General features: G+C 37.4%; 1 protein-coding gene across 2 annotated transcripts in view; it reads left to right on the plus strand.

Moving 5' to 3' along the window:
* LOC306871169 (ARF GTPase-activating protein GIT2-like) overlaps nt 1-24216 on the plus strand; it is a 29975-nt gene extending 5759 nt beyond the window's left edge. Inside the window, exons 3-20 of one of the 2 annotated variants that reach the window (XM_079418923.1) lie at nt 4052-4164; nt 4608-4713; nt 4925-5011; nt 5096-5226; nt 6079-6173; nt 6444-6489; nt 7225-7276; nt 8332-8404; nt 8507-8604; nt 9459-9570; nt 9653-9795; nt 9901-10050; nt 11952-12221; nt 16296-16378; nt 16589-16780; nt 19383-19538; nt 20447-20510; nt 23551-24210. In XM_079418923.1, the coding sequence (XP_079275049.1) occupies nt 4052-4164; nt 4608-4713; nt 4925-5011; nt 5096-5226; nt 6079-6173; nt 6444-6489; nt 7225-7276; nt 8332-8404; nt 8507-8604; nt 9459-9570; nt 9653-9795; nt 9901-10050; nt 11952-12221; nt 16296-16378; nt 16589-16780; nt 19383-19538; nt 20447-20510; nt 23551-23760 (2181 nt within the window). In that variant the 3' untranslated portion in view covers nt 23761-24210. Of the gene's footprint in view, nt 1-4051; nt 4165-4607; nt 4714-4924; nt 5012-5095; nt 5227-6078; nt 6174-6443; nt 6490-7224; nt 7277-8331; nt 8405-8506; nt 8605-9458; nt 9571-9652; nt 9796-9900; nt 10051-11951; nt 12222-16295; nt 16379-16588; nt 16781-19382; nt 19539-20446; nt 20511-23550 lie in introns of both variants that reach the window. The other variant, XM_079418922.1, reaches the window with a different exon arrangement.
* Nucleotides 24217-25642: the final 1426 nt, after the last annotated feature.

Consider the following 25642-nt stretch of genomic DNA (forward strand, 5'->3'; position numbering starts at 1 on the left):
TTGCATGTTTTGCATGTTGACGTTAATTGCATTATATGAGTCGCTTTGGAATTTAAGTCGCTGCACATTAGTCTCTATATATCTAGGGGTAGTCGTGGCCTAGTGGATAGAGTTGGACTTGTAACCCGAAGGTTATGGTTTCGAGTCTCAGGTCCCCCAACTGCTCCCCGGGCGCCGGGCTGGGTGTACAGTGTGTACACTTCGATGGGTTAATTCAGAGTATGGGTCACCATACTTGGCCACACACCACTTCCCTTTCCCCTCTATTATAGATCAGTGTAAAAAATGTGAGTACTCGTATCGGCAAGTACCAAAAGTAAAAGTATCGGTATTGGGCAGTTCTGGAAAAAGTGGTATCGGTGCATCCCTAATAGTAATCATCGGTCTCAGGCACAATTGAAAGTAGTGGTTGACCGATATGGCTTTTTTATGGCTGATGTTGATATCTACAGTATTGTTGGTAGATTTTGAATCTTACTCAATCTCTAACTTTGGTCCATTTATATATACTGTATAACTAACTTGACCAATACATAGTGTAAAACTAGCTGAATACTTGTTTGCTGCTGGAAATATACATGGTTAAAATTGGACCTGTTCTACAGGTGCATTAGAGCTAACATTAGCATCATGCTACATAAGACAATTTATGAGATTAATAGTACACTTTTACTCAGAACTCACTTAAACCACCATTGAGTGTTTGTAATAACTTCCTTTTGCGATCACATGTGTACACATACATATACACTTTTTCCTACGACTGTATTTTCAAAATAGCCCAATTGTGCGAGAAAACTGCGACCCTGACAACCGCGACTCTCTCTCTGCGTTCGCTTCACTTTTGTCGAGCCCGGCGCCTCATCATCACACAATCCCTGCGTCCCAATGTGTATACTATACACCCTATCTGCCCTAAATAGTATTGAAAAATGACTAATATCACATGGAATTTAGGATGGATAGTGTGCACATTGGGACGCAGGCAATGATTACCTTTCGTGCTGCGATGACGGCAAGAAGTTGGGGTCAAACCTCATTTAAACTGATTAATTTGTGTTAAAAAAATATTAATGCGTTAATTTTTAGATTAATCGCATTTTTTTGGCATGTTAACTTTTACAGCCCTACTAAAATTATAAATTATCCATTTTATCATTGGAAAGTGTCCGTCTAGTACTGTATGTGCCAAAGTTTAAAATAAAATGCATTTCATTATCACAAATGAAAACTTTCAATATTAAAATAAAATAGTGTGACAGAAATGGAGAGAACTGAATATAGAATGAGTTTGCAAATACATGTAACCACAAATAAAAATTCTGTCATCATTTGCTCACTCAGGTCCAAACCCCTAATACTAGGTCAGGTTTAATTCAGGTTTTTAGTCACATATACACTATATTGCCAAAAGTGTTGGGACACACCCCCTTTTTTAGAACAGAAAAAGGCACTAACAAAACTGTGCCAACAAAGATGGAAACATAATTCATGTATTTAAAAATTGTATTTCCATCTCTGTTGCAATAGTTTTGGACGTGTCTAAAATGACAGCACCCTTATGTACAAGTCATTGGTGTTTGGTGATGAGCTTTTGGCTCAAGGTCTGCATTTAAAGTCACACCAGAGGTGTTCAGCTGGGATCAGGACTTGGCTTTCTGCAGACCAGTCAAGTTCTTCCACACTGACTCAATCAATCATGTCTTTTTGAACCGTGTCTTATACACAGAGGCATTGTCATGTTAGAATAGAAAAGGGTCTTTTCCAAACTGTTGCTATAAAATTAAAGCACACAATTCCCTAGAATATCAGTATATGCTTAAACATTAAGATTTGTACTCATAGAAATGACTAAAGTAGTCAAACATGTTCATTAGAAGGGGTGACCCAATGCTTTTGGCAACATAGTGTATATACAGTGCCCTCCAAAAGTATTGGAACAGTAAAGACAAAATTGCTCTGTTGTCTGTGGAGTCGATACATTTACAAATATGATTAAAAGATGAATATGAGACAAAACTACAGAATGCCACATTTTATTATTGGGTGATTCAACACATAGATGTTTTACCAGCTAAGAAGTTCAGCACTTTTAGAGTTTCATCCCTCTATCTGATCTGAGCATAAGTATTGGAGCAGTTGCCTCACAGGTCTTTCTAAGTGATCAGCTGTGTCCTGTTGCATTAATTCTTCAGATATTAAAAGCAGGGAATGTGTCGTATCAGTTATATCCATTACTTCTGCATTCTGAATCTTGCATTTGATGATGAAACACAAAAAACAAGATGAGGATGAGGGAGCTGACTTTGAGAGAAAAGCAAGTGAATTGGATGCTAAAAGAAAAGAGGAAGTCAGTTAGAGCTCTAGCAAAAACAAAGGGCATGGAGAAATCAAGAGTTTGGAAACCACCAGCAACAACGACCTGATCGGCTGAGAAAACAACAGTAGCTGATGACAGACAAATCATAAAAGCTGTGAAAATTAACCCTAAAAGACGCGTCTGTAAAATCACCTACAACTTCCAGAAAGCTGGGGTGATGCTCTGACAATCTACTGTCCTCAGGAGACTTTGACACACAATTACAGATGCTACACAGCAAGATGCAAACCTCTGACCAGCACCAAAAATAGAAAGCAAGATTAGAGTTTGCAAAAAAGCACAAAGGTGAGCCAGAAGAGTTTTGGAACTGTGTTTATGGACCGAAGAGACAAAGATGAACCTTTATCTAAGTGATGGGAAAGGAAAGGAAAGGGCGTGACGTGGCCAATTATGGTGTCCTATACTTGGAATTTGTGCTCTGCATTTAACCCATCCAAGTGCACACACACAGCAGTGAGAAGTGAACACACACACACACACACACACACACACTGTAAACACGCACCCGGAGCAGTGGGCAGCCAATGCTGTGGCGCTCGGGAGCAGTTGGGGGTTCGGTGCCTTGCTCAAGGGCCTCACCTCAGTCGTGGTATTGAGGGTGGAGAGAGCACTGGTTATTCACTCCCCCCGCCTACAACCCCTGCCGGACCAGAGTTCGACTCTCTAACCATTAGGCCACAACTGCCACTCTGTAGTTTTGTCTCATATTCATCTTTTAATCATATTTGCAAATGTCTTGACTCCACAGCCAACAGAGCAATTTTGTCTTTACTGTTCCAATACTTAAGGAGGGCACTGTATGTGTGTCAGTCAATGTTTAGAAGTAAATAAAAGCCTGCAGTAAATCTGTTTATCATGTAAAGCGATCATATCTCTGCACAAGGCTTCTGTTTACAATGACTGTAAGTTTTGGTTACCAGTGGCCAGTAGCACGAAACCGGTTTCAGCTTTTACCAAGGTAAGTTCACATTTAGTTTAAGCAAACTTTTGGGCTCAAGAAGATTTTGAGTGGCTTTCGTCACCTTTAAATAGATGGAAATAAACCTCTCGGGTGTCATTAAAAAATATCTCCGTTTGTGATCCGAAGATTAATCAAAGCCTTTGAAACAACATGAGAGGGAGTAAAGGATGACCAAATTTAAATATTTGGGTGAACAATTCATTTAATGTTATAATATTAACAGAATTCAATTTTATTATGCTTTTATAATTCTCTAAAAAATGAATATGTATGGAAATTCTTTTGATTAACTCATTTAAAAATTAAAAAAAGAAAGCGATCTAATAGCCATTATTTTGTCTGCCTCTTATGTTAATAAATACATGAAAATCAGTCACAGTAATGTGTACTTGTATAGCCTGCAGCATCGTCTCTCTTAAGCTTCTGTTCTTTTGAAGTAAATGATTGATAACTTTAATCCAGTAATGTCTCTTTTCATTTAATGTGTCCTTGTGTAGTACATTTTTCCATATTCTTATTTACAGATCTGTTTTTTTAATCCATCAGTGGAGTCTTTTTAATTGTTATAAGAAAATGGTTTATTGGTGTGTGACCTCACCGGAGGGCCTTCCAACAGAGAGTGTGACTCACAAAGCATATTTAAAGGAGCATGTTGTCATAATGAGCTTTTGTCTTGTGATGTATGCCCTCAATTTCTTTCTCATTCACAGATGGTTCAGACATTATACAACAATGGTGCTAATTCAATATGGGAGCACACCCTGCTGGACCCGTCATCCATCACGAGTGGGAAACGCAAACCCAATCCTCAGGATAAAGTCCAGTGAGTAATAAAACACATAATAGAAAGGTGTTTGTGCAGGTGCATTTCCATTCAAAACTTTGGGTCAGTAAAGTACATATTTTTTTAAAGAAATCAATAGTTTTATTTAGAAATTATGCATCAAATTGATCAAAAGTGACAGTGATTAGCAGCAAATCAGTATATTAGAATGATTTCTGAAGGATCATGTGACACTGAAGACCGGAGTAATGATGCTGAAAATTCAGCTTTTCCATCACATGAATGATGTGATGATAATATTACGGATTTCACTGTATTTTAATTGAATTAATGATGAGCATAAGAGAGTCTTTTCAAAACTATTAAAAATGAACAACCCCAAACTTTTGAACGGTCATGTATACAAAAAGTGTCTTAAATGCACCAACTCCTCCAACTGTTAACTGGCTCTAATAACTCCATTATTTCTCTCACCCAAAAAGCCCTAACAAAACCGAGTTTATAAAATCAAAGTATCAAATGCTGGCTTTCGTCCATCGTTTACCCTGTCGAGATGATGACAGTACAGCAGCCGCTGATCTAAGCAAGGTAAGGAAAGAGCTACCGGTTTTATTATGGGTGAAATTTTGCAGTTATTCAGTTCTTTCAAATATTGATGCATTCATTATGGTAAAAAAAAAAATCAGACTTGACATGCATTATTGTTTCTCTAGTACATCTAATTCTCATCTGATGCAGCTGTCTTCTATCAGACTTGTTGAAATGTCTCTATTGATGCACATTGTATTTGATTCTTTAGCAACTTCACTCCAGCGTTAGAACCGGCAATCTTGATACTTGTTTGCGGTTCCTATCGCTTGGGGCTCAAGCCAACTACTTCCACCCGGTAAGTGTTATCATATTCAGTTAGATTAAAAATGCTCTCTGCACACACTACTCATTTTTAATGGTTCTGCATTCCTTTGAACAGGAGAAAGGGAGCACCCCGCTGCACATAGCAGCTAAAGCAGGACAAGTGTGCCAGGCTGAGCTTCTCTGTGTTTATGGGGCAGACCCTGGTGCTCCAGACTCCAACGGCAAAACTCCCATCCACTATGCAAGGTAATCAATAGCTAATGCATTAATGGTCAAAGGTCAAAATCTGCATTTATTGATTAGTTCCTATATTGTCAATGTGGTGATTTAAAAAGAATACTTGTCATGTGGCCTTCACCGACAAATATCCAGATTAAAGGGATAGTCCACCCAAAAACAAAAATGCTGTCATTACTTGCTCACCTTCATGTTATTCCAAACCTTTATGGCTTTCCTTCTGTGGAACACAAATAAGATATTTTGAAGATTGTTGATAACCAGACAGTTGTCGTCCACTGTAGACAAAAAAAATACAATAGGAACCGAAGCGGTTTGGTTATCAACATTCTTAATTTTAGTTTTTTCCCCGGAAGAAAGAGTCATACGGGTTTGGAAAGATATGAGGGTAAGTAACAGAATTTGCGTTTTCAGGTGAACTATCGCTCTAAGTCCATGACATTGTTATTTTAGTATTATTTATATACTAGAATAAAATGTATTAGTATTTTGAAATTATATTTTTATTTAAAAATATAGTTTTACAAATTTTATGTGCTAATTTTGTTAGTATAGTTTTAGTACTTCAACTGAAACTTGCCAAGGAAATATTTATAATTCTATATAAAATTTCATCAAATACATATATTTTACTTTGTTTTAGCATTATTTCAATGACCAAAAATTACCATTTTAATTGTTTAATTTTAGTTAACAACAACACTGGTCCACTGTATGGTGTGCTGTTTGTCATTTTATGATTCAGAAGGTCTGCTGTGGGCCCTAGGACCACGAGCACTGAGGGCAGCATTTGGCACAGGACCCTAAAGTTCAAAAATAAAAACCCATGTGTCATAACGTCATTGTGTTGTTTGTAATCAGGCAAGCTGGCCATCAGGACCTGGCAGACAGACTGGTGGAAATACAGTATGAGCTCACAGACAGGCTGGCCTTCTATCTCTGTGGGCGGAAGCCTGGTGAGTCAGAGCGCAGAGCGATGGTGTGCTATCATGATGAAAACTGATGTTTTGATATCCAGCTGCAGACGCTGATGAAGCCAGTTTATAGCATGCTCTTACTTTAGTGGGTTATAGCCTTCAGAGTGCCAGATGGCTCAATAAAATTGTGCTGTGATGTTGGAGTCAGCTTAATGGGCTTTATTGCTTTAGTGTGCTAATCTTTATCAGTGGATTGTCAATTGAAAATGTTAAAGTATGTCAATACTGTCAATACATTTTGTTTTTCAGACCACAAAAATGGACAGCATTTCATTATACCGCAGATGGCGGATAGGTAGTAACAATCTAATGCATTCTGATGTTTTCCTCTGTGAACTGGTGCCGTTTTTCTAGAAGTTTCTTCTAGAGGAGTATTTTGGGGTGTGCTTAGTCATGTTTTGCTCATTGAATTAGTGGTCGACCGATATATTGCCATGGCCGATATTCAGCATTTTTCAAATATCGGCATCGGCCGATGTGTTCGAGGCAGTGCGTCAGACTTTTATTTTGACACCGCGGAGAACGTTTGCTCCTTTTCATTCTTTGCTGTCGCTGTGTAATAGTTGTCTATTACAGCTAAAAGTCTGTCTAATAGTCAGATAGAACTATTAAACAAAGGAATTAAGAGCTATACAATAAAGGATTATAACAAATGCTTTATATTATTAGTAATAGAAAGGCAAACATTATAATAATTTATTTACTTCATTTATCGTGATGGCTTTATATCGGTCTTCACCCACCCTGCTCTCTAGGATATCGGCATCGGCTTCGGTCAACCACTTTATTAAATAATAGTGATCGCATCCCAGAATACTTCCCAGGCTGAGATAGTGATCCAAACAGGTTTTTAAGGTTCACATAATTGAATATTAATATCTTGCCATTTCCTTTTTTTTTGCTATCTTTGATGAAAGAAAAATGAAAATTAAATTTCACATTTGTCTTTGGCCACTACAGTCTTTTATAATAATGCTATTTAATAGTCAAAGAAAACTAATATTATTCACCATTTTATTCCCTTTTTTAGCAGTCTGGAGTTAACCGAGTTTGCAAAAGCTGCAAAAAGAAAATTACAGTCTGTGAGTCCTCTTTATTTGTATTTTACTTTAAGCAATGCATCAGGCTTGACTGCCAATATATCAGCATTTCTTTCAAACAGAACGAGACTAAGCACCAATACTGGGGAGTAATTAACTAAAAGTAGCAATGCTGCTAAATCGAACTACATATTTGAGTACAGTAGCTTTGGGAAGTCTGATTCTTTTTAGCGACTCAGCATGTTCGGACAGTTAATGTAGATCAGTGAAAATTATTTAATTAACTATTAAGAGAAGTCTCTCAATTTTTTTACTTTTTTGTAGCCAGAATAATAAAATAACTCATGCTTTTATTATTCTAAGCTGATATATTAAGCGGAATATTGAATTAAATGGTCTTTTCTGAAATGTGGTCACACAGCACTGACTGTTTCAGGTTTATCTGTTGAAATGTTGTCACTCTAATTCATTGGTCTCAAACTCAATTCCTGGAGGGCCACAGCTCTGCTCAGTTTAGCTCCAACCCTAATCAAACACCCCTGATCCAGCTAATCAAGCTCTTCAGGATCACTAGAAACTTCCAAGCAGGTGTGATTTGGAGCTGGTTGGAGCTAGACTGTGCAGAGCTGCGGCCCTCCAGGAATTGAGTTGGAGACCAATGTTCTAATTGAACACAATCTATTACAGTTTACAAAAAAATACCAAGATTCAAAACCATATCCTTATTGTTTAGTACCAGATAAATGCTAGTGTGATTGCAGAGATAATGCCATTTGTTAGATGCATCTGAAGATTATGGTTTGAAATGGCTATATTTTGCTGGCAGATTGTAGTGTAGGTATACTTTTAAAAAACAAAACAAACAAACTTGGCTTTAACTACTGCAGCTTGTTTCTTGGAAAGCTAACACTTCTAAGCACAGAGGAAACGGTCGGGCTTCTCTGAAGCAGATGGCCTTTAAGTGTCGCAACAGCCCCAAAACCGTTAGTCATTAATATAAAAGACAGCATCTTTATTTGCTCCAGACATGCTTTTATACAGTTTTCCAGCCATTGAGAGCACAGATGACTGATGCAGCTCTGCTAATATCATTGTAGCTCAGTGATCATTTGTTTGAGGAACTGGCGATGGATGTGTACGATGAAGTGGATCGAAGAGAGACCGATGCAGGTGAGATGATTAGCATTTAATAAACACAATGGAAAGAACTGACTCAGGAAATGTACATTATACGAGTGCAAACGTTGATCGCTTTCTTTGTATCTGGTGCAGTTTGGCTGGCCACTCAGAACCACAGCACCTTGGTAACGGAGACAACAGTTGTGCCTTTCCTTCCTGTAAACCCAGAGTACTCATCAACACGAAACCAGGCAAGTTCTCAACAGAAAGTCGTTATGCTTTCGCTAAAGATGTTTTAACAGGAAATAAAGATATTGCACTTTGACATGTGACATTTTATAACACCTTTAAGCAGTGTTTACAGCTAGAAGTGCAACAAGCAGAAATGTGTCAGACGAACATGGAAACAGATGTCACAAAATTAATAAAGGAAATGGCATCAAAACTGTTATGCGCTGAAGCTCAGAACCAAACCACAAATGATAGATTTGCATATTTCTTTTATTTTATTTTTTTGAGAAGTTGTCTTTTAACACACTAACTACGAAAGCTGTGATTTTGTAATAAGCTGTACACTTTTAACAATAAAATTGACGAAAAAATACTGTAAATTTACTTTAGTAGTTTCTACATGCAGATGGGCATCTTTGTCCATTTCTATTTTAAGGAATATTCAAGAAATGGTTCTCCCAAAAATTAGAAGTTGCTGAAAATTTCCGAGATTTGGAGAAATTTAGCTTTGCGTTACTTGTTCACCAGTGGATCCTCTGCAGTGAATGGGTGCCGTCAGAATGATAAAACAGCTGATAAAAACATCACAGCAATCCACACCACTCCAGTCAATCGATTAACGACTTGTGAAGTTAAAAGCTGTGTGTTTGTAAGAAATAAATCTATCATTAAAGGGGTCATTACGTTTCTTGGCTTACAAAGGGGTTCAGATCTGGACATTTCAGAATGGTAGAAAAGATTATTGTAATGTTTTCATCATCTGTTTGCACTCATTCTGACGGCACCCATTCACTGGTTACCAAGTGATGTAAAGACCAACTAGTTGTTCAGACAATGAATGTGCAATAAAATCATCACTGAATTTCTTTTACAGGGAAGACAAAAGCTGGCAAGGTTTAACGCTCATGAATTTGCCACACTTGTGATTGATATTCTTAGTGATGCAAAGCGACGCCAGCTGGGGAATTCAGTCTCAAGTCCTAAAGGTACAGCCTGCACTCGTCAGTCTTTGAGTTCTTTTAAAGTCCTTGTTGAGGTTTCATGATTGTTGTGTCTACTACTTCATAGACAATGTTGACGTATTCTTCAAAAGCGTGGGTAGTCGTCATGGAAGTGAAAGCCAGGAAATCGACCAGCCAGACTATGACAGTGTGGCGTCCGATGAGGACACGGACACTGATTTACGAGTGGGCAAAGCAGACAGAGCTAAGGTAGACCTGTAAAGCATGAGGTACTTTGTCTTGTGCCATACTTGCCATCACGGCGTCGATACGCACATGTCGGATGTCTTTCCCAACTACTTCTTTTCTCCTCAGAGTCTGGACTCCGATCTGTCCGATGGACCGATTTCTGTGCAGGAGTTCCTGGAGGTGAAAAATGCGCTTTCAGCCTCGGAGGCCAAAATTCAGGAACTGATGAAGGCCAACAGTAATCTGAGTGAGGAGCTGAGATTGATGCAGAAAAAGGTACCAGAGATTCAGCCGTGAGCGCTGAAGGCTCTGGCCAGAGCAGCATTTCTGCTCCTAAACAATGCAAGACTGTCTAACCCCTACACCTGCACCTCTTCTCGCACGCGAGGAGGCAAAAAGGATTATGATTCTTAAAATCCTCTGAAATGCCGATGTCAAAATAATACTGTAATAACCACTGCAAGTGTTCAGATAACCAGCATGACCTTGACCTCTAAAACCATTGGAAAAGACGTACAGTATTAGAGACGTGAAACCAAAACATACTGACGATTTAGCATTTGAATGAGATGATTGGCATGCTAACCTCCCTAACCACAAACCTTATTTAAAAGTTGGCTCTTGCATCAGCATGACTCATTTTAATTGGCTGTGTTCTCTATATGTTTGTGCATTATACAAGGGTTTAAATCAGAGCTAAAATTATGGCTTGACTATAAAATGATTATGAATTGAATTTGGAGCCTTTACTGTCATTTCGGTGTTAAAATAGTCTTACTATTTTAATTACTCTTTCACATTGACAAACCCAAGATGATATATTATAATTCAGTTGGAGAGAACTTGCTCACACTCACTGAAGTGTTTAGACATGCATAAATCAACTGTAACGGTTTAGTAATATTTTAAAAGGAGGGCAGTCCCTAAATGGCCCTGCATTTAAAGAAGTTAGTTTCAGCCTTCCTAATACATTCCTCATTTAATTCTAGTTCATAGTGGTGATTAGTGTACTTCAAAGATTTTGTTTTTGACTGTTCAGTCCTCTCATAAAAGAACATGGAACTAGTTTAGTTGTTGTTTGGCTTCTTGCTTAAAATGTATTGAGTTGAAAGTGGTTTTGGATTATATGTATTTCCCACACAAAAGGTTATATATGATGTTTCCTGGATACTATTAGAAATGATTGTGATTAGGAAAATTGTGACATTTGTGGGATAAAACTATGTGGCTTTGCATTGGACGCACATCTGACTGGGTAAAAATAGAGATGGCTAAAATCATATTATCATGAGTGACGTCTTTAGGCTCTTTTGTTATGCTCTGCATTTCCTTTTTGATCGTGTCTGCTCGAGCTGTTTAGCTTCTCTCTAAGCTGCGGAGTGAATCTCTGTCTCTCTCCCTGCAGATTCTTAGGCACGTCTAACTTGCGCTCGTTCCCTGAGCATGTCTAGACATTGCATCTGCCTGTGCCTGCATGCTAAACTGGACTTTTTGCTGATGAGATGTTTGGATTTATTGAGCAACTCCATATAACGGTTTCTTAAAGCAGTTTAGATATGCTAATTATATTGATTTCTCATAGGCCAGATTTGAAAGCTGTTCCATCAAACTAAATAATAGAAAATATGTGGGTAAAAAATTTTTTTTTTTTTTTTTTTTCCCCACTATTTGGTAATATTGGATCTCATTCACTAAGAATGTGCACGCATAAATATGTGCATAAAATCTGATAGAAATATTTTCATGAACAAATCATGATTCACAAAGTTTTATAATAGATTCAAAATATACAAGATGATGTATGAAACAACTGAAACCACACATACTCTGTGGCCTTACATTCGCGTTAAGATGAAAATGAATACATAATTAAGCTGTGAGGTTTCTCTGAATAACAGCTCTGAAATTAACATTTTTCATGAAAATTTCTACTGTAATCCACGCAGTTATTAGTGGATGAGACCCATTATTTTGATTACTAATTTTATTTATTAAATGGAAAAGGCAATTATTTTTTTTTTCCGTGGCTAATATCAAAATTCTGTAGGCCCGTAGTGGGAGGATTCCTGAACTGAAGGTCATTTATTTCTTGACTGACAGTTTTTCCTGTAAGCTCAGCTTTGCTACGGTTTCTGCTTTTCTCTGCGTTTCTCTAGCTTACTGGTGTTTCTCTTCAGCTGCAGTCTCTGCAAAGCGAGAACAGCTCTCTCAGGCGGCAGGTCTCCACTCAACAGCCCTATCAGGCCCCCGGTGGCCCTGACCACCCCAATCCCTCCAGTCCCTCCTCCTCTTCCTCCTCCTCTGCCCTGAAACGCCACCTGTCTGCACGGGCGAGCCGCCCCATGTCTATGTATGAAACCGGCTCTGGTCTGAAGCCCTTTCTCCCCAAGGGAGAGACCCCTTATCCTGAGGAGACCTTCCCCACCCTGCAACCCTTCCCAACCTATGTAAGTAAAAACCTACCTCTTGCCTTTTCTCCTCCTTTTTCTTCCTCGCCTTGCTTTTCAAATGTTGCAGCATGCGCATGGTACGTTTCCAATTCTCTGCGCTTTATGAGAGTTTCCAAAATACACGTTTTGGACTATTCCACGTATTACTTCACAATGCATCCTGTCAACTCGCATAGCAGCTATTTCACCATACTTTCTGTTTCCTGTTTTAATTTCATGTCATTTGGGGGTTACAAAACATGTCTTTATGGCCAACTCAATGCATAAGTCACACAGTCTCATTCTCATTGCTTTATGTAACTTGGTCTGTACGTAGAATTTTTGTTTCATTTCAAGCTTTCAAGGAAAAGGTGCACTAAGCAATTTTATGACAATGACCGATAATGTTGTACCAGGGTCCAATAATTGGGTTTTACTGATATAAAGTGAGTAATTGAATATGCTTCAAGTCAGTGTACATCATTTTAAACCTATTTTTAAGTATTAAACATCTATTCAGGGATACAACATTTTCACAGTGGAAAAAGTTACTTAAGTGTATTTTTTTTTAAATGTTGTTGTTGTTGTTGTTGTTTTACACCATAAAAATATATTTTGTACATGTCACGGTTACTCTAGCTCACAAAATTCAGTATCGTCTTGATGTAAAATGCCCAGTATTTTATTTTCAGTTGTCTTTTTATAATGTAAGTTCCTATTTCATTTCCTTCCTTTTTTTTTTACAGACCTTTTAAGTGTTGACATTAAAAATGTTTTAACCCTATGGCTTTGCATCGCTTTTACTGAATTTGAATGATACTGATTATTTTCTGCATGTAAATGTTGCAGCTTTTCAAACTTTATTCATCAGTCATTATTATTTAACACTGGATTTGTGCTGGGTTCTATAAAACTATTGCTTTATGATTGTTCATAATTCATAACTAGTTTATAATGTTAATAATGTATTGGTATACACAACCAGTCAAAAGTTTGGGGTCATTATTATTATTATTATTATTTTTTTTTTTAAAGAATTTAATACTTAATAGTAATTATTCATATTAATAATATTGATACATTTATAAAGAGTGCATTAAATTGATCAAATTGGACAATGCATGTATTTTTAATGTTACAAAACATAACACGCATAAGAGTGTGTTCATGGTTTCCACTAAAATATTAAGCATAACAACTGATTTCAACATTGATGATGATAATAATAATGTTTCTTGAGCAGCAAATCGGCATATAAGAATAATTTCTGAAGGAACATGTGGCGGCTGAAAATTCAGCTTTGCCATCACAGGAATAAATTGCATAATAAAATTGTATTCTAGGAGAAAATGGTTATTTTAAATTGTAATATTTCACAATATTACTATTGTACTGTATTTGTGATCAAATAAATGCAGCCTTGGTGAACATAAGACCTCTCTTTCAAAAACATTAAAAAATCTTGCCAAGCCCAAACTTTTAAGCTTGCTTGTGTATGAATTAATATTAACTTGGATCGTTGTAAGTTTAAGTTTCTACATTAATGGTAAAGAATTGAACCTTATTGTAAAGTGTTACTAAATTATTACCATTGACTGACTGACTTCTATTTTGTTAGATTGTTACTGTTGACAACATCATGCCATCTTACAGAAGTCAAAATTACTCTTAGCACCTTGTTCTCCAGCCCAGGCTCTCCATCATGGCCAAGTATTTAATATATATATTTTTTGTCTTTCATTCTTAAGTTTTATTTGCACCCCTTTTTAGATGGGAAAGGGTGTGTTTATGGCCACCTCCTCTTCCCTCCCCTCCTCATCTTCTCCGTCCTTTTTGTGGGATGAGAGTACACAAAGGGTTAAGTACGCTCCTCACGGGACCGGACGGAAGCCGCCGGAACCCTTCACCTCCTCTCCACCCTCCTTCACAAACTCCTCCTCAACTCCCATCCATCCCTTTTCCTCTTACACCTGTTGTGCTCCACGCATCACCATGCATGAACGCTCCGTCCACCGACCCTCCGGGGGCTGCTGTTTTCAACTGATACGTATTTCTGCCTTCATCATCACCATCATCCTCATAGATAGCACATGCATTTCATGGCTTGTATCTTCATTCCCAGGGTGCACTGCTCAGGGCTTGTCTACTGCTGCTGCTCACACATCTGTTCAGGATGTCTTGTAAAGCTGACAGTAGAAAGAAGAAATGCCCATTTGTGAAATATTAATATGTAAATGAGCTGTGTGTGCAGATTTTTAGATTGGTGTGTTTGTGCATTTTGGGTCTTGTTTATGGGTGTTTAGCACTTTTCACAAAATGAGCCACGTTTTATCTAAATTTTTATTGTGACAATTATATTTTTTAATGCATTGATCTGACAATTTGATTCAATCAATCAGCCAATTTATTTATATATTTTTAATTGTTTTTGAATACACTATACCATTCAACTACCGTTAAAGTTTGGGGTTATTTAAAAAAAATTTTTTAAGTGTCTTATGCTCACTAAGGCTGTTTATTTTATTAAAAATGCAGAAATAATGTGAAATATTACAATATAAAATAAGTATTTTCTATTTTAATCTGTATTTTTTTTTTCTGTGCTGCCAAGCTGAATTTTCATCATCATTGTCACATGATCCTTAAGAAATAATTCTTATATGCTATTTTGCTGCTCAAGAAACAATAATAATTTGTATTGTTGTTGAAAGCGTTTGCGCTCTATTTTTGTGGACACTGTGATGCAATTTTTTTAGGATTCTTTGATTAATAGGAATTTTGAAATCGAAATCTTATAACGTTAGAAATGTCTTTGCAGTCACTTATGATCAATTTAAAGCATCCCTGAAAAACCGATAAAATCGTATTGACCCCAAACTTTTGAACAGTAGTGTATATCCTCACTTGGAAGATGATTGAGAATCTGGATTTTTAGCCGATTAATAGAATGTACTGTTCAGTACACTGGGCATTAATATAATCAATTATTAAACTCTACTGATTTTAAATTGTTAGATCAATGCACCACAAAGCATTGGTGCAGTTTTACATCCCTACAAGATGTGTGTAGAGCAGATGCATAAGAGGGTGTACAGTGGAACCTTAATTTGATTATTCCACATCATGTGGCAGGTCTCCAAGCATCATGACCGGTGCTGCCCTGATAACAAATTGATTCAATGCTCTGTTAATATCCCAGCTCAGAGCGCTGCTGGCATCTGACCCCATTACCTCATTATCCTTGAGCACAGTGAATCATGCTTCAGTGAGACTGTCAAATATCTTTACTGTAAATGCTTTACTGCGCTGCAAAGGAAAACACTGATCAGAGCCATGACCTACATTCAGTTAGAACCCTGAGTTTAACTCCTAAGGACACTAGTTTAGTTTTTGCATCCACTGGTCAGCTGCAAAACAAAGATGACCTATCCGCTGGACATAAAAGTGCAAAGGTACGATACACACGGTTTTAAAAGTTTGGGGTTGGTAAGATTTTTAGTAGCAGTTATTACAATGTTATGATGATTTCTGATTTCTCTTAAAAAGAAAAATCTTGCAATCCCTAAACTCTTGAACAGTGGTGTATATACTGTTTTCGTAAGTGTGTGTGTGTGTGTTTACTAGTAGGCAAACCGTGACCTTGGCATTGTAAGCTCCGTGTTAGATACCAGCATCCAAAGCACAATGTATAACAATGTCCAGCCATATTGGTCTTTTCAAACAGAGGCAAATGGAGAAAATAATCAAGTGTAAAGAATGAGGCTCAAATTGTTGCTGGCATCTTAGCGCTCAGTTAAATATGGTAGATATAGGCTAGTAGTGCATGTACATAAGAACTCACTTAAGCACATTTACAGACTTTACTTAAACTAATTAGTTTGCTCTCCTCAGGTTTTCACACCTTGTGCTTTTCAAAGTATATTGCCTGAAATATCTAATGCTAAAAGCTTGCTTAATTCTAGACTTGAGCATTCCAATAATGCAGATTGTTTAATTTAATAATTGATTTCATATGAACTACCAGATATATTGATAATCGCTGATTTCATTATGTGCCACCTGTTCTTTTGCTGTACCCTTTCCTCTCTTTAGGCTTCCAAATTTGACAAGCAGAGCAGTGTGTCCGATGGTGACTATGATAACACGGTTAACGAATCTGATCAGGATGACTCTGGGTATGTGTCCAGTTTCCTTTTTATGACCTAAAAAACTCATATCTCAAATCCTGCTGGCAAACAAAACCAGCCTCTTTTCCCTCTGAAAATAATATCTGCCAGTCCTCTGCTTTTAGCCAAGTAAAGTGAGGAAACACACTAATGATGCTCTAAAGGCATCGAGCATGACTCATCCCTGACGCCTCATTATTACATCCTCCCACCTCGCAGCTTTGGCCGAAGATGTCGTCTGCGCAGCAGTGGCTGGATGGGAGAAAGCGGCTCTATACCTGAGCTGGATGATCACGAGTGTGAGCCTGACCCCAGTCTGCCCAGCACCGAAGACGTCATCCGTAAAACTGAGCAGATCACCAAGAACATCCAGGACCTGCTGAGGGCTGCGCAGGAGAACAAGCATGAGAGGTGAGAGGACGTCAGTGTCAGCATCTCCCATCTCGTATTTCTTCCATCATATATGGCAGCAAAAAATCTGATGTCATTTAATTCTCTTCTTCCTTTTAACTTCTGCCACATATGTAACAAATTCACATGTAAATTGTTGGCACATTTCATGAGTAGGTTACAAATAAAAGGGATAGTCCACCAAAACATTCAAATTCTTCTTTTGCTCACCCTCAACCTGTATGACTTTCTTTCTTCTACGGAACATAAAAGAAGATATTTTGAAAATTGTTGGTGATCAAACAGTTGTAAGTCAATCGGACAAAAGTTACAATGAACCGAAACTGTTTGGTCACCAACATTCTTTAAAATACACTGCCCTTCCAAAAAAAGAGTCACACACTTTATTTTGTTGGACCGTCTTTAGCTTTGATTACGGCACGCATTCGCCGTGGCATCATTCCGATAAGCTTCTGTATTGTCACAACATTTATTCCCGTCTAGAGTTGCATTTATTTTTCGCCAAGATCTTGTATTGATCAGAATCAGAATCAGAATCAGAATGAGCTTTATTGGCCAGGTATGTTTACACATACAAGGAATTTGTTATAGTGACAAAAGCTCCACAGTGCAACAGAAAGACAGTAACGGGACAGGACACAGGTAATGAAACAAAATAACAGGAAATAGCCAATAACCAATGTACAAAGCAGCAAAAAAAAATAAAAAATACACAATATATAATATAGGCGACTATGTATGTACAGGTCAAGTATGTGCAAATTAGAAATGAGAAAATAAAATCAAATAAGTGAGTGTGGTGAATGGATAATGTATTAGTTGTGTGTTCTACGTTTATTTATTGAGTGTTCATGAGATGGATTGCCTGAGGGAAGAAACTGTTCCTGTGTCTGGTCGTTCTGGTGCTCAGAGCTCTGTAGCGTCGACCAGATGGTAAAAGTTCAAAGAGGTTGTGTGCTGGATGTGAGGGGTCCAGAGTGATTTTACCAGCCTTTTTGCTCACTCTGGATAAGTACAGTTCTTGGAGAGTGGGGAGGGTTGTACCAATGATTCGCTCAGCAGTCCAGACTACCTTCCGTAGTCTTCTGAGGTCAGATTTGGTAGCTGAGCTGAACCAGACTGATGATGGGAGGATGATGACTGATGATGAACCTCTCCCTGATGATGGGAGAGTCGGACCGCTGTGCAAAGTCTTCTCCAGCACATCCAAAAGATTCTCAGTGGGGTGAAGGTCTGACTCTGTGGTGGCCAATCCATGTGTGAAAAGGATGTCTCATGCTCCCTGAACCACTCGTTCACAATTTGAGCCCGATGAATCCTGGCATTGTCATCTTGGAATATAATCCTGGTCATTCAGTATATTCAGGTAGTCAGCTGACCTCATTCTTTGGGCACATAACATAATCATGCATGCAGTAATTATCCAATGGGAGGATCTTACCTATTTGCTTAGTTAAATCCAGGTGGTGACTTTTTGGATGGACAGTGTATCTTTTATGTTCTGTAAAAGAAATAGTCATACAGGGTTTGAAATGACATGAAGGTGATGACATATTTATTTTTGGTGGACTATCCCTTTAAATCATTAGAGACAATCAATGTTTTTTTTTTTTTTTAGAAATCAATGTTTTTAGTTGTAAGAATTTTTAGATATTTCAGATTAAATCTAACATAATACCAAAGCATAAAAAATGGCAAGTTTTAAACCGTTTTTTGGCCTGTCCTTACCAATGACATAATTCATTATAGTAGTAAAAAAAATAAAAATTATATATAGTGCTGTCAAACAAATAATCACATACAAAATAATTTTTTGTTTGCATAGTGTGTAGTGTGAATATCTGTATGTATTATGTGTGTATATAGCTACACACACATGCACGTATATATTTTAGAGAAACATGTTTATATATTTATAACAAATTACATTAATATGAATATACATGTAAATATTTCCAAGCTATATACTGTATATGTGTGTATTTATATATACATAAGTATGCACAGTACGCGCACACATTATGTAAACAAACTTTTTTGGATGCGATTAATCACGATTAATCGTTTGACAGCATCCTCTAACACTAGCATTCTATATTCTTTCTGTTCTTTTGACTTTTCTTTTTATTTATTAAAAAAATTGACCCTCTAACACTAGCGTTCTCTTTGTTTTCTATTCTATTCTATATAAAAAAAAAAAAAAAAACCTTGCTACGTTAACTGGGACTTGTCACAGCACTTAAATAATGTTGCTTTAATTGCTTCTTTTGTCCTCATTTGTCGCTTTGGACAAAAGTGTCTGCTAAATGACTAAATCTAAGTGTAAAATTCAACATGTATTCACTATAAATAAAGTTTTAATTTATTTTTAAAAAGTCTTGCTGACTTTTCAAATGGTATATATCTGCGGATGCATATGAGGCTTTTTGTACCCTATTCATGGAAAGTGCCTGTTTATGCAGATCACTTCTTTGACTCAGTTCCTCCATTCATAGCTTCTCCATTTTCTGTCTACTCTCAATTGTCTGTGTTCATCATTTGGGGTCTGTCCTGTCGGGGGCCATGCTCTGTTTGGGTCCCGATCTGTCTGTTTCCCCACCAGTGCATCATGTGAGCAGAGGGAGAGTGTCCGCAGACTTAGACACAGTCTGGGTTGTTTCAGCACACTGGTGCCTTGGGCAGACAAGCCCCCGTCTCCCATGCAGTCCCTCGGCCTAAGAGCTCCCCACCCAGCCAACCCCAACAACCCTGCCTCCTGGTACTCTGGCCTCTGTCCCTGCCTCACAGGCACAGTCTCTACCTCTATCTCTCTCTTCATAACCTCATAACCCACTAATCTGAACATGAATGGAATACGCATGATTACTACTTTGCTGAAGGCTTGTGTCAGTTTGCATTGTCTTCTAAACCTCACCTTTATCTGCAGGAACTCACGTTGGTGCACTTGGTTTCTCTTTTAGGAAAAGGCTTTGTACTGATATCCATCTAACTTTTGGCCTTTCTGTTTTGCACTGGTTTGTATTTCATTGCAAAATAAGCTGTTATTTTTAAAGTTATTTCTCAATTTGTTGAAATTATTTTACAAGATGTTTTACCCTCTTAAAAATGTATTGGCGCTGGGGATGCATCATGTCTGCTGCACAACTAACGTTTCAAACAGATCTGCATGTTTTTTTTTTTTTTGTGTGTGTGTGTGGATTTTTGCACAGAAATTGTAACACTTACAGCATTTACTGCAACACTTGTAAATAAATCGAGGCAAATGTATTCCACACATTTTCTTAATATACCTGTAATTTTTTTGTGAACTGATATGTCTGAGTGGAATAAAAATCACTACTATTTGACAAAAGGTATTTTTTAAAGACACAAAACGGTCTGTATACAGTACAATATTATGGACAAATTGTATTTTCAATGATAGCGTAAATGTCCAGCTTTAAGGCCCATTCACACCAAGAACAATAACTATAGCGATAACTATATTAGAACTGTAAGCTTCTTAAAGCATTTCTGATTGACTGTCAGTGGTTTTGCCATTCATCGGCTAAAAAATTGGTGTGAACAGGCCTTTAAAGCTTTACCCTCTGATTGCTGTTTCTTCACTTTTCACTCTTCAAACTGATTTTTTTTTAATACAGTATCTATCATTTTCTCCTCTAATAGCTTTATACCCTGCGCAGAAAGAATACATGTGGCTGTGAATGAAATGGCTGCCCTGTTCCCCAAGGTGTGCACTTTCTCTCCACACTTCATAAATGCAATAAAAAATCAGAAAAATAATAACTTAAAATTATTTGTTTTTGTATGTTTAAGTCTGGCTTAAAGGAATAGTTCACCCCAAAAATTTAAATTCTGTCATTAATTACTCACCCTCATGTTGTTCTAAAACCGCAAGACCTTTGTTCATCTTTGGAACACAAATTAAGTTGTTTTTGATGAAATGAAATCCAAGTGCTTTCTGGCCCTGCATAGACGGCAACACAATTGCCACATTCAAGGCCCAGAAAGGTAGTAAGAACATTGTTAAAATAGTCCATGTGACATGAGTGGTTCAACCGTAATGTTAAATAAAAATAACGACTCTATTCATCAGATTCTTCTCTTCCATGTCAGACTTCGACGCACTAGTCCCACGATGCATGCGTGTGATCCTGCTGACGCAGGATCCGGCGTTCTGACGTAGAACCCGAATGCACTACGGCTTGTTTGCAAAGAGAGGAATGCACACGCATACGTCATGATACTCTCGTGAATTTTAAGGGCTATTTTAATGATGTCCTTACTACCTTTCTGGGCCTTGATCGCGGTAGTTGCATTTCTGTCTATGCAGGGTCAGAAAGCTCTCTTATTTAAAAATATCTTAATTTGTGTTCCAAAGATGAACAAAGGCCTTACGGGTTTGGAACGACATGAGGGTGAGTAATTAAAGGTGGGGTAAGTGATTTCTGGTAGCCAATGTTGAGATTTGAAATCACCAAAACAAACACGCCCCGATTTTGATAGCTCCACCCCACACATACATATGCAAACCAGGGAACGATAGGTCTGGGAAACAAAGCAAAACCAATGTTACTCACCGATCGTTGGAAAGCTGATCTGATATTTACACGGGTCCTACTTCTTGCCTTTGCTGTCTACCACTGTAGACAGACTTTAGCTGGTGCTGTGTGGCGCAACACGACAAACCGCTGTAGACAGTGTATAAGCCACCTTTTGTTCCACAGACATTTTCCCTCTTTTGTTTTTTTATCCGCCATCTCTATCATTCTGCCATCACTCGACTCGTCCGTCTTGTGCACTGAGTGCTCTCTCCCCCTCATCATGAGTAGAGCATAAAACTCCCCCTTACTGCTGATTGGCTCCAAGTTTGTTTTGGTACTTAACCCGACTCGTTTTCTAAAGCGTTTTTGAATAAATGCATACCCCACTTTCAATAACAGAATTTTCAATTTTGGGTGAACTAGTTCAAGTTTATTTGTATAGCGCTTTTTACGATACAAATCGTTGCAAAGCAGCTTTACAGGAAATTAAGTTTCCACAATACATTTATATTTTGCAGAACCTTAATATATTTAACTTATGGCAAAATTTGGTAATTCTGTATGTTGTCTGAGCTTTGGCATCCTCTGAGAGGTTGGTATCATCTCTTCTCAGGTGTTCGGTCATCTCAGATCATTTAAGGGTTGGATCCAGACGGAAGCTTCTGTAATTCCTAATTACCATGGGATGTTAATCCCGTGGCAGAAACAGAAACCAATAGAGACATAATTAGGGTAGCTGCTGTTACATCTAAGCAAAAATTATTTTTTCAACCCAAGCTAAAGAATAATAATAAATGTACATTTGATCAGATATAACTGCAGTACAAGATTATAAGATGCATTATGTGAATGCTTGGCTAAAGAGATGAGTCTTTAATCTAGATTTAAACATAGAGAGTGTGTCTGAACCCCGAACGTTATCAGGAAGGCTATTCCAGAGTTTGGGAGCCAAATGTGAAAAAGCTCTACCTCCTTTAGTGGACTTTGCTATCCTATATTTGCTAGGGAGCAGGTTGGATTGTAGCGTGGTAGAAGACAAGTTAGGTACGCAGGAGCTAAACCATTTAGGGCCTTATAGGCAAGTAATAATATTTTGTAAATGATACGGAACTTAATAGGTAGCCAGTGCAGAGACCGTAAAATATATATGTATATTTCCTTGACCTGGTAAGAACTCTAGCCGCTGCATTTTGGACTATCTGTAGCTTGTTTATTGAAGATGCAGGACAACTACCTAGCAGTGCATTACAATAGTCCAGTCTAGAGGTCATGAATGCATGAACTAGCTTTTCTGCATAAGAAACAGGTAGCATGTTTCGAAGCTTGGCAATGTTTCTAAGATGGAAGAATGCTGTTTTTGTAACATGGGAAATATGATTTTCAAAAGACAAGTTTCTGTCTAATATAACACCCAGATTTTTTACTTTATAGGACATAACGGTACATCCGTCTAGTTGCAAATTGTAATCCAAGAGATTTTGTGTACTGTTTTTTTGGTCCAATAAGTAAAATCTCGGTTTTATCTGAATTTAATAGGAGGAAATTATTGGTCATCCAATCGTTTATATTTTTTTACACAATCTATTAGCTTAATTTAAAAGTTTCATCTGGTCTTGAGATATATAGTTGAGTATCATCAGCATAACAATGAAAACTAATCCCATATTTTCTAATAATATTACCAAGGGGCAACATATATATTGAAAATTCATTGAAAATAGCAGAGGACCTAGGACAGATCCTTGTGGTACTCCATACTTTACTGGTGATAATTGAGATTTAAATGAACAAAGTGGTAGCGATCAGACAGGTAGGATCTAAACCATCTTAAAGCCTGCCCTTGAATACCAGTATAGTTTTGTAATCGATCTATGAGTATGTCATGGTCTATAGTGTCGAACGCAGCACTAAGATGAAGTAATACTAGCAATGAGATGCAGCCTTGGTCTGAAGCAAGAAACAAGTCATTTGTAATTTTAACAAGTGCAGTTTCTGTGCTATGATGAGGCCTGAAAAGTGACTGAAATTCTTCATGCTTTTGATAAAATATTATTTGTAAATTATAATATACACATTATTATTTAAATAAGATGACATTACATTTTTATGTTTTATTTTTGTGTCCAAATACCTTCATGTAGTAGTTACCAAAGTATAATTATACTGAACTATAAAATAGTCTTAATGTATTTTCTATATTTGTTTCTGTATTTTCACCTTTCCCAGAGACCACGCTCTGAGACGGTGAGGAGCTCTTTGCGATTGTTAACATCCAGCGCAAACCGCCTGCAGGGTGAGTATAAGAAAGCGTCTCCTCTGGAGAGCAGCCCTGCAGCCGATGTGCAGTTGGTCACCCAGCAGGTCATCCAGTGCGCTTATGACATCGCCAAGGCTGCGAAGCAACTTGTTACCATAACCACCAAAGAGAACAACTGATCCTGCTTCCACCCATTTCCATCTGTAATGCAACCCTGGTGTTATTTTAGCAGTAATTATTAGCTGTCACATGAGTTTTTGGTGTGACCAAGGTGTATTTGCATGTTTTTATTTTTAATTTAAGGTGTCTGTTGTCAGTGTTGTTTGGCTTGAAGCCATAAGATAAAGCCTGAAGTGCTCTCAAGGGTAAGGATGTGTATATGTGTGGACCTGTCAAACTGTATTTGATTAGATGGCAGTTGTGGATTGAGAAGGATTTAAGCAGAAATGAATCCGCAATAGCGCAGCCAATCATGTACTAAATATTCAGTAAATGCTTGACTCTTTGCACTATTCTGAAAATTTTGACTGCTTTTACCTCTTCATATTCAAACATTTAGTTAAAAAAAATTTTGTGGTTGTTTTTGAATGGTTAAAATCAAGCTTTTTTTTTCAATCTCAGTTAAATATATGTATAATATAAAAAAAAAAAAAAAAACTATTGTACAAAACATTCAGTTGTAGTCAGGTAGGTCAAGTTTAGGTACAGATACAATAAACTTGTAATTATAAAGATGTCAAATTAAGTATGAATTAAAGATATTTAATTTCATGCCCAAGGTACCTTTTTCTCGGTTGGATAAATCAGGTGGCTATAATTCAGATTTACAGTGTGCAGTAGGGGTCAACCAATTATCACCGTTGATATTAAGCAATTTTATGGTTATCGGTATTGGTTATTTTCAAAACTGATTTGACGATAAAATAATTTAAAAGCATTTAAAAAGAGTTTTTGTCAGAGCCCTTATTATGGTGTAAAAAATACATTTTAACACCAGACATTGGTTCAAAATATTGGTTATCTGTCTACTTGATCTGTAATAATAAATATCGGCATCGGCCCTGAAAAACAAGTCGTGTCACCTTTTATATATCGCTTTTAACAATACAGATTGTGTCAAAGCACTTAACAGTATCAAATTGAAGGATGGAGTGTCCGTAATGTATAATAAGATTAAACACTCAATTTTCAGTTAAAGGCATTTCATTATTGAATTCAGTGATGTCATTGTCTACCTCAGTTTAGTTTAAATAGTATCTGTGCAATCAAATTGACGATAATCGCTAGAAATTAAGTGTCCCCAACTGAGCAAGCCAGAGGAGACCGCGGCAAGGAACCAAAACTCCCTCTGTGACAGAATGGAGAAAAAACCCTTGGGAGAAACCAGGCTCAGTCGGGGGTCCAGTTCTCCTCTGGCCAGACAAACTCGCAGTTCAATTCCAACACCAGCCATGTCAAAACACACATCGGTCGACCCCTAGAGTGCATGAAAAAAAAATAAAGTGAGGAAACGTTAATTGACCTTAACCTCATATTTAATCTGTTATTTGGAGGTCCAAGTACAGTATTTAATTACATCCTCTTTTTTTTTTACTACACTGCAGATGAACAATCTCCACCAGCAGACACTGATACTGTGTTTGTGATGGTTTAGATGTGTTTTTGTTTTTTGATAGTTCCTCATATTGTACATTCAGTTCAGTGTTTTGGGCAGCTCTTAACTTCACAGATCTTTTTATTTCCTCTCTAAGTATTTTAGTCTAGCCTGATCAGGTTAGTCTTACCAAACAGTTTGTGCAGTGGATTGGTAGCTCAGTGTTAAAATTCCCCTTGTTTGAGTGTTTGTAGTTGTTTAGATGAACTGGCCTTCCACTCGTTAATATTATTACTATGCCTGTGGTTAAAAAGAAAATGTTTATTTTTTAAATAAACTTAATTTATCATTTTGAGCTTCAATTGTTGCTCCAGTGTTCTTGTTAATATCAGAAATTGAGCCATATGAATAAAGTGAAAGACCTAAACCTCATCCCAAATTATTTCTACTTCTACAGCGGTGTTTCG

The sequence above is a fragment of the Barbus barbus genome (genome assembly GCF_936440315.1).
Source record: "Barbus barbus genome assembly, chromosome: 6".
In the NCBI taxonomy this organism is placed as follows: Eukaryota; Metazoa; Chordata; class Actinopteri; order Cypriniformes; family Cyprinidae; genus Barbus; species Barbus barbus.